This window comes from Argopecten irradians, chromosome 4 (genome assembly GCF_041381155.1).
Source record: "Argopecten irradians isolate NY chromosome 4, Ai_NY, whole genome shotgun sequence".
NCBI lineage: Eukaryota > Metazoa > Mollusca > Bivalvia > Pectinida > Pectinidae > Argopecten > Argopecten irradians.
Genome location: NC_091137.1, coordinates 21654056 through 21664523, shown reverse-complemented (window position 1 = coordinate 21664523; position 10468 = coordinate 21654056). Strand labels below are relative to the sequence as shown.

The 10468-nt window shown below is 33.0% G+C and overlaps 1 protein-coding gene across 1 annotated transcript; it reads right to left on the bottom strand.

Moving 5' to 3' along the window:
• Positions 1-1441: 1441 nt before the first annotated feature.
• On the bottom strand, positions 1442-7402 carry LOC138320947 (uncharacterized). The gene is made up of 3 exons (XM_069264270.1): positions 7243-7402; positions 4856-5209; positions 1442-4178 (listed from the first exon to the last, which is right to left on the bottom strand). The coding sequence occupies exons 2-3, from the start codon at positions 5181-5183 to the stop codon at positions 4018-4020; spliced, it is 489 nt and encodes a 162-aa protein (XP_069120371.1). The 5' UTR covers positions 5184-5209; positions 7243-7402; the 3' UTR covers positions 1442-4017.
• Between the last annotated feature and the right edge of the window lie 3066 nt (positions 7403-10468).

Genomic DNA, 10468 nt, shown 5'->3' with positions numbered 1-10468 from the left:
CAAGTACATTCCTAGTCTATAAGTTTGTCTACAGTAATGTACAAGTACATTCCTAGTCTATAAGTTTGTCTACAGTTATGTACGAGTATATTCCTAGTCTATAAGTTTATCCACAGTAATGTACGAGTACATTCCTAGTCTATAAGTTTGTCTACAGTAATATACGAGTACATTCCTAGTCTATGTTTGTATATTGTTATGTACCAGTACATTCCTAATCTATAAGTTTGTTTACAGTAATGTACAAGTACATTCCTAGTCTATGTTTGTCTACTGTTATTTACAAGTACATTCCTAGTCTATCCACAGTAATGTACAAGTACATTTCTAATCTATAAGTTTGTCTACAGTAATGTACGAGTACATTCCTAATCTATAAGTTTGTCTACAGTAATGTACAAGTACATTCCTAGTCTATGTTTGTCTACTGTAATGTATGAGTATATTCCTAATCTATAAGTTTATCTACAATAATGTACGAGTATATTCCTAGTCTATAAATTTATCTACAGTAATGTACGAGTATATTCCTAGTCTATAAGTTTATCTACAGTAATGTACGAGTACATTCCTAGTCTATGTTTGTCTACTGTTATTTACGAGTTCATTCCTAGTCTATAAGTTTGTCTACAGTAATGTACGAGTATATTCCTAGTCTATAAGTTTATTTACAGTAATGTACCAGTACATTCCTAGTCTATAAGTTTGTCTACAGTAATAAAAAGAGTACATTCCTAGTCTTTGTTTGTCAACAGTAATGTACGAGTACATTCCTAGTCTATGTTTGTCTACTGTTATTTACGAGTACATTACTAGTCTATAAGTTTGTTTACAGTAATGTACGAGTACATTCCTAGTCTATAAGTTTGTCTACTGTAATGTACGAGTACATTCCTTGTCTATAAGTTTGTCTACTGTTATGTACCAGTACATTCCTAGTCTATAAGTTTGTCTAGTTACAGTAATGTACAAGTACATTCCTAGTCTATAAGTTTTTCTACAGTAATGTACGAGTACATTCCTAGTCTATAAGTTTGTCTACTATAATGTAAGGGTACAATCCTAGTCTATAAGTTTTTATGCAGTAATGTACGAGTACATTCCTAGTCTATCAGAACAAGCTCTTGTATTTATTTATACTTCAATTTGGCTGTAATCCAATCATTAGTAACTGTGTATGGAGTAGCCTTTTTAAACCAAATCTCAGCATTTAAAGTTTGCCTTCTTGAGCTATCTGCTGCTGTTAAGGTATCAGACCAATTTATATAGTGTAAATGATTGCTATGCCCTAATAATGTTTTATGCCAAATCTGCTTTGGCATGACCATGAAAGGAGAAGTGTTTAAAACGTGTTCACAGACTCTGGACAACAGACAAAACACCATGGCATTACGTCATTTGACCCTTCCAGTCACATGATGTAAAAAGATATAAATCAACATAGCATATAAATTTTCATTTATTTATCAATTTATGTAACATACAATGTTCTGTAATTCCTTAGTATATCATTGTAACAGATTCTAGCTTATAATACCAGTTAACAATGGGCAGCTCTTTGAAGGCAGCCTAAATTACCGTCAATTCTAACAAAGGTCAAACATTTGTTGTAATTTTTTAACAAAAAATCAAATTTGTGCATGAAGATTTATCTTCAATAGATTCATTACAATTCATTTGGAATGCTACATAATCATTAGTACATGTATTAATTTCTAAAATCATTTAAAATTTTGTTAAAATGATCATCTCATTTCTATATAAAATAAAATTATTGATATTTAGAAAATGAAAAATATTTACGAATATTCAATGAGAATGATTGATTCAAACAACTATATATGTAATTGCACCTTGACTTGGGTGATGACAAAACAAATATCCCTTAGCCAGCATCATATAGTTGTTTGGTACAGAATACATGGACATTTATTGTGCCCTAGCAAACAATCAGCTGTAATTTTTTTAAGTATTAAAACTATTAAGAGATTCAATTTATGAATAATTTAGGGACATGATTTTTGAAGTCTTTTGTAACATAAACATCTTATATATACCTTTATTTCTTTAATTCCTCATTTAAATGTGCCCATCAATTTTCCAAATATGATTTTCTCCTGGTAAAATACATAAAAATTATCCCCAAGTAATATTATAAAATCACACATACATGTAATATGCTCTGTGAAACATGAATTATCTACAATTAAGACCTATATGTTATACTATACTAGTTCAAGATTTGATTAAATAGTAAAACAAAAGGAATCAAAATTGAGTACCAACATCTTCCTTTTACCATTACAAAAGTTTAACTTTCTATTCCTTTGAGTGTTCCACATTGTTGGAGACCACGGTTGACTGCACTACATTACACTTATCAAATAAACCGTGAATCTCTGATGATGTGCATTTCATTGCACCTCAATATTTTATGAACAACTCATTTATTAATGCAATATTTACTAGGAAATCATTTGTTAGTACATGTAACTTCCACCTGGTACCATTTTAACATTGTAAGGAGTATAATGCCTTATAATTCAAGATACATACATAGTATCTTAGTATATCTAAACAAACCTGCTTCAACATTGCAGACATCCTACTGAATACTGCAAAATCAATTCTGCTCAAAAGTTTGAAAAGGAGGTTATTTGAGTTTAATATTCTGAATCAATTCAACTTAAACTTAAGTTTCCTATATTATTGCTTTGTAATTATTTGTTCACTTTGTAATCATGATGTGCTGATACTTCCACGATTAATTTCTTACTTTCAGATAGAAAATTACTGAACACTGCATATATCTGGAAAAAGTATGATGATGATGATAAGTATGGCACAAGACAAAATCAGAAAATATTTACAAAAAATGAAATGAAAGTACAAATGTAATATTACTGTCCTATGTATCTACCTATTGCTAAGTGTCCTGAACATCCACATATTGAGGTATACAGTGTGTAATACGAAAGCCAGAAAACATTGACAGTTCAGGGATATAAATGGTTTTAATCCATGCGTTTTCTTTAATGATACCTACATTTGACATTTTCAGTACCTATACAACCAACACAGATGCGTTACTTTATCACGGAAAAAGTTTGTTGATGATGTATTTTTTAACAAACAAAAAATCTAGGAGTGAAAGAAAAATAAATGGAAGACATCTTTTTTGATAACGCAGACTTTACAACATTTTTCTTTATGTTGGATTTTTTTTGTGTATGTGTAACTTTCATTAATTTAGCACTTCAAATGACAATGGAATGTGCTTTCGTCAAACAATTTACTGTGTTAAAAAAACAGTATAAAGTTTCCATGAAATATGTACAAAAAGAAAAAGAATGGCCATACAGATAGGATGTCTGATGATACCTATATACGATATACACACTGCTTTCTATACACTAGTGTCATACAAAAATATATATCTATACTTTGATCTATTTACATTGTACATGCATTATGTATAAAAAAATTGACTAAAATATTTAAATCAGAAACATGCAGCAAATTTTCTTTCCCTTCTCTGTGCTTCCTTTCCACTTGTCCATACTTACAATTTTTTCAAACGTTACGAAGAAAAAAATCCATAATCTGACATTGCAAGATTTATCTAACCTTTTCTTCAAAACAAATATTTATGTGCTTCATAGTGAATTTCGGTAAAACATTGACTTGCAGAGATACTGTTGACTAGCTGATATATGAAATGTTTTTCCAAACAAGCTACTGTCTCAAGTCTTATAGCACTCCTATCGTATAATTTCGAGTTTGAGTATATAAGTGATTAGATTTGTAAACAGAAATCTGATAACACTTCATATTTATCATAACATCACAACACAGACCTTTTGGTCTTTCCTATAGTAAGCACTTAAGTTCGAACCAAATCTTATTATTTTTGCCCATGGGCCTCTTTTTTTCTTTTCTTCTTATTGTCGAAACTAAAGGAGTGTCATTTTTTTATAAACGAAACAAAATATTTGTAGATAAGAATGAATGTTAAGGTCAGTAATAAAACTTGAGATGGTAGTTCACCACTTGAGCTACAATCAGAGCCAATACAACAATCATGGACACGATCCCTCCAGCTGCGACACCTTTGGCGTAAGCTCCATACTTTGAGGCCTGGATGTATTTACAGCGATTAAAGTAATCCTTGGACATCTCTGTTCAGGAAAAAAATACAGAAATATTATAAAGACACCTATGTACAGATTATCATATAAAACAAACAGAAAACATGTACAAATCAACATAAAACTAACAGAAAAGTAAATATATATATGATGAACCATCACATCATAGAAGTCCTATAGTTTTGAGTGTTGTGAATCAAATAAGTGCCAAGTCTTGTCTAAAATGACACTAAAACAGCAGTGACCAGTCTGTTTCTCAGCTTTCAAAGAAAAAAGACAAGCCATGTATATGGATTAGAGCAGTGAATTGTGCACCTTCAACTAAGTGATTTATATACATTAAATTGGTTTACCTGTACGCAATAAATTCTCAAAATGCAGTGTTTGTATTAAACTGTTTCTATTAATTTTACAGTCTTTATGATTCACTTGCTGCTCATACTGTAACTCAACTTATTTCCATGGCAACTTAATTTTGCATTTCCATATTTAATGATTTTCTTTTACTGCAATTATTTAGTTATACGGATCCATCATTCCACCTTGGAACATTTTTGCAGTTTCTTATCGCAAAATTTAATCACACAAGAAACTTAGTTTGTTTACAGTATAACAGCTTGATTAAGATATGTATGTCCAAATTATCTGTATCTCAAATTGACTGACACATTCTGTCAATATAGTCAGTACAAATATTACAATCTTACCTGCTAATAACACAGCAATGAGGCCAAATAAAGGGTTAATAAATATAGAACAGCAGGCGAAGCCCCAGTTATCTGCTGGCTTTTTGATCGGGTCGGGTGCATCAGTTACAACAGGGAGGATGTATGACGCCTGGGACGGCGTGTACATAGACAGGATACTCCGACTTCCATATAAGGACATTGTCATACTGGCTTGGGAAGTGTATCGAGAATCTCCCAGGCGACGGAGCTCATAAGCACTGCCAAGCTCTGAGGCAGACTCTAGGCGGTTGCCTCGGCCATCGTCAAAGTAATTGGCGTCCATTGGTCCGGGTGGATAATTAGACATGTTGGCTGTCTATAGGTGGTGAATCTCTGTGGGGGAAAACAGGATTGGTTATCAACTACTCTACAGTACACGAATAAAAATTCCTTGTTTCTTGATGAATACCAGTTATTTTTCATGCAGTGAGGTGAACACTTAAATGCGAAGAATAAGTGAAAAACATCAAAGTTTCCACCTCACAAGATGAAATTCAAGGAATATTCTATTTTTATTACATTTTCTTCTTGCTTCCATGGACAGAAGACCATCACTTCTAGTTTTGCCATTGTATACTATTTTACAGTTATTTGCCCTTGTGATTATAACGTTATATTTACAATAGCCACTGTTTCTGTATCAATAGACTTAGTTGGACAGATATATTTATTTCCCAAAAACTTGAGTGCAGCACGTGACCCGATTCGTTGTGTATGCATACATGTAAATACACGTCAATATTGGTAGAATTACTTTGACATTCCACAAAATCATGTGTCAATTTTAACAAATAACAGTTACACATGTACGAGACAACTGGAGACATACAATAAAATAAAAAAGATTTAATTTTTTTAATGTACATGTGTTATTGCTATTTGTCCTGAAAACAATTTTTTGTGGCATCATGCAATAATTAAAAGGGTGGGATTAAGCTGTCAATCAACAGCGTGCTTTTTTTGAATGGCTGTTGTACATGGCTAAACATGACGGCAGTATAATTTTGATGACAAAAACACAAAGTAAATGATTGTATTTGACATTCTGGTTGATTTCATTGTTTACAGAAAATATTGTAAATGTATAAGGATTAACCTCATACTTTGTTTAGTTTATGAGATGATAAACCCAATGGAGCAGTCGGTAAATTGTACGTAAACGCTTCATGTTTACGCAATTTACCTTATGCTGCATTGGCTTTATAATCATCGCATAACTCAAAAACAAATTAAAGTAAGAGATTAATCCTTTTTGTGCACAAACTAATGAGGTTTTCACTGCCAATGCTGCATTCTGATTGGTGATATTTTTTCTGGAGTGAAGTACATAGGTTCACAGGTGTAAAACCTTATATTTACTGTGAAAACTGTAATAAGAAGTTTTATTGAGTCTGGGTTTTTTTTTATTTTAATGATATTTTTGACATTGTTTTCTGAATGTTTGCATTTAATTTATAAAATGATACTCATCATCAAAATTATTGATCATTGTCACAACATACCCATGTTGTTTTTGCATTTTTTTTAAATAGTTTAGAGAAACAAATGCAGTTAAAAGTATTGTTTCAAACAAAAATCACCACAAATGTATATATATACATATAAAAACAATAATATTATTGTTTTTATTTCTTATAGATTTCGTCCGTAAGGATTTTTCTTTAAATTTATCATATATACATATATATATATATAAACACTTATATAACTAAGTGACAAATTGATTAATTCTAAGCAATATCTTAGAAAACTATAAATCATATTAGAAAGTTTTAATATCTGATACATATTCAATATTCTAGCAGATCTAGAATTACATAAATAATCCCTACAGTACTTATCCTAGCTATATAAACATAACTGTGATGTTATATAATTTGATATACTTTGTTGAATGGGGGGAGCAGTACCATTATACGTAGGGATAAGAAATTCCGAATTTTTGCAAATTGGATATCAGGTACGTACCATGAAATATAAAGTTGTTGGACATTAAAAATTATAATGGTTTAAACATTTCTAATGGTTGTGAGCAATATGTGTAATTTAGTCTAATATATATGTATATGTACATGGCGAATCACGAACACCAATATATATACTACACCACGTCTAACAGAAAGTCGAATTTTTACCCACCGATCGTTTGGCTGATTGTACCTTTGTCACAAATACTGATTAAATTTTGTGTTTTAAGTTGCATGGCTGGTTTAGAGAAATTAAGCACCATAATTAGAGCAAAAACAAATATGGAGAAAAACTAGGAAGTGAATGGCGCGGTAACGTGATTTTAAAACCAACAATCAACGCCTAGCTTCGTACAGGTGAGTAATGCAAAGATAATGCACATAGGTGTTGTAATTTACCTGTAGATATTCCAATCTCTATCATCAACGTAAGATAGTATGTGTGAAGAAATGCTTATTTTCAACTTTCATCCTCTGGATTTTACATTTCTTCAATCGTCCAGCGGAAATCAACGCTAACAATAATACGGATGTACGCATGCGCGCAGGTATAAAATTCTCAGGTGAGTCATTGAAGGAATGCAAAGTGTCCACAACGGAAACGACCAGTCCCTTTTAAGTTATATACACTTATTTGTCTTCAATCTTATAAAAATCTTGTATTCGTCAGTAATTTGATTGTTTTTTTCTTAAGTCATGAAATATTTAAGTTTGTAATTTCAAATTGCAGCACGGATACATACTTTTGAACATCATGCAAGAGTTGTCTCCCATCAACGCATAGACACGCCCAAGTGACCGTGCACAATCCTAATAAATATGACAGGTTCAGTCTGATGAAAATACAGATCATGGTATTTTAATCAGATTGAGGCAGGTTAAGCGGACTATTTCAAATTTAGCATTCTACGCCTTATTAAGTAAACGATTTGATTTACCTAGATATATACAGGAAATTAATAAACATACGTTAACCTTGGTTGAAACATGCCGTGGCAATCGATCTTGGCCAGGCACTTAAGGCATTCAACCTTGTTACCAAGTTTAAAGATAATCGGTTAATATTTATTACAGTTATATTGTATGGAAGTGGCAGAAACTGACTTTTTTTTTATTTAAGCAAAGAGCCATAACTCCGCTAAATAAGGTCCATCGACAGTCGCGATCGAACTTGGCCGAGCCCTTAAGGCATTTAACCTTGTCACTAAGTTTGAAGAAAATCGGTTTACATTTGTTACATTTGTTGCACGGAAACGAAGTGTTACAGACAGACGGACGGACGGACAGACAGACAGACAGACAGACAGACAGACGGACCTTTCCGAAGCGGCTTTTTATTTTTAAAATTGGAATGTAAAACAAGATCGATAATTTTGTAGAGGCACATAATTTATTAACTTAGCGTTAATACTGCATTCATTATCATTTCTTGAAGAAAAAATACTTAAAATGAATCAAATGTTAATTTTCATAACGCGGGTCGTTTTATGTTTCCCGCCGTCGTCCTAGATACTGCGCGGTAGTTGAATATTACTGCGCCAGACGGCAAAACAGCGAAATGAATCTCCACAGTTATCATATATTACGTAGGACTGTTTGGTGCTATTACCTCATCTTAGGCCATCCATATTGTATTTTCTTATTAATTTAAAGAAACTTTTAAATTTCGCTTCGGAAAGGTAGCGGGCCTTTACATATTGCCTGGGTTGGGTATATTTTCAAATTTCGCATTTACCGAATTACCATACAACGAAATTCAATATAAATATAGCAGGTCCAAAACCAATGTCGATAAATTAAAATTTTAATACGGTACATTGTATACCAAATTATTTTATTTCAACCAAGGATTGGGATCCTCGTCCTTGATTTCTACTAACTCATAATTATAAGCAGTGTCGGCTAGAGTATGGAGGTTTACAGCTTGAAAACTATGTTCCTCTCCAAAAGTATTGTCATTTTAAAATGTTTCCCGCCTATTACTTAGAATATAAAAACTGCAAATTATTTTTTTCACATGACTGCAAACTTCATTGAACGAATGCCATTCACAGTTTATGTAAATAATTTAGCCAGAAAACAATGGTTATAAGGATTTGTCTTTATTAATGGCATGCGGTAATTTGTGCAACGATAGATAGATAAACATTTGTAAATATTATTACTAAAAAATGTACGTTTTACAGCAGAATATAAGTATATGTTTCTGTGTACAGTAACGGGATTTGAGCACGTGTGCCATTCACGGCATATGTTCTCTTTATAGTGCAAAGGTTCCCGATTTTACAATGGACTTTTCAGGGTTATGTTTCAGATCTTTGCTGTTGTATTGTGTTTTAATGACGCATGCGTCTGTGGTTACTATTTGTTCGAGTATGTAGATTTTCACCTATATGTTCCTTTCGTTGGTCTCAACAAGAGGGTAGTGTGAATTGTATGGTAGGTCAAGGTCACCTATTTGATAAAAATCAGCAGCACTCCATTCTGACATGCTCCATGAAAAAAAATCTACCCGTTTTTTCTCTGTTTGGAATTAAGTGAATTGCAACGATGAACAATTAAAAGACATTACTATTGTGTCATTCTCCGACGTTTCGTGTATAATTAGATCATTAGGCTAGAAGACGATCATCCTCTCTCCCATATGGAGCGTATCGCAAGTAAGAAATACTGTCAGAGAGGCGACGACCGCCTATATTACTATGATAATAGACCTCGACGACAGGTAACAGGTACACGAGTTTATGGAGGGGTTGCCATACCATGGAGGAAGGACAAAGATTGCTGCCTGCAAAATTTTACCACTATGGGAACTAAAAATCTGCTTGGTAACAACATACCTTCCCTTCAGAGGCAGAGTCAGTTCAGTGATTCAATTCAAATATACTATCAACGAGTTGCAGGAGATAGCCACGAAGTATACCACATCTTACAAAATCATAATCTGCGTTACCATAGACCCATACACGCAGTAGCTGACTGTTCCTCTGGGAGGGAGGGCAGGAGATCCAACACTATTCGGAAGAAGAGCTCCATCCATTGGGCTGAAAAGATAGCTTTAGCCAGTAAACTGTCTAGGAAGGCTCATAAAGCCTGGAAGAAACTTGGTAAGTCTATAGGACCCAAATAACCCCCGCTCTGTTCATAAGTAGTAAACGCTAGCTGCAGCGCCAAGTTAGAACTCACATTACAATGAATCGTACGAAGTTAAATTCTGATATAATGCAAGCCTCCGAGAAGGATAACAGAGTGTTCATAACCGAGACAGCAGAAGAACTTAAAGGAAGGACCTTTAAAAATTATTAAGAAGTCCCAACAAAACTGTAAATTACCATCAGCATGGGAAGAAGACATAGTCACTCCATTATTCAAAAAGGGAGCAAAAATGATCCTAGCAATTACAGAACAATTAGCTAATCATCAGTTCCATCTAATCTTGCAATGGATAGTAAGGGATGAAATTGTAGCTTATATGGATACCAACAACCTCTTCACTCCTAACAAAAAATTCCTTCTGCATAAATTAAAACATTACGGAATCAATGGTAAAATGTTGGGATGGATCAAAGCTTTTCTTGACAAAATGACTGGACGAGTATTGGTAAATGGAGCAATATCAGAACCC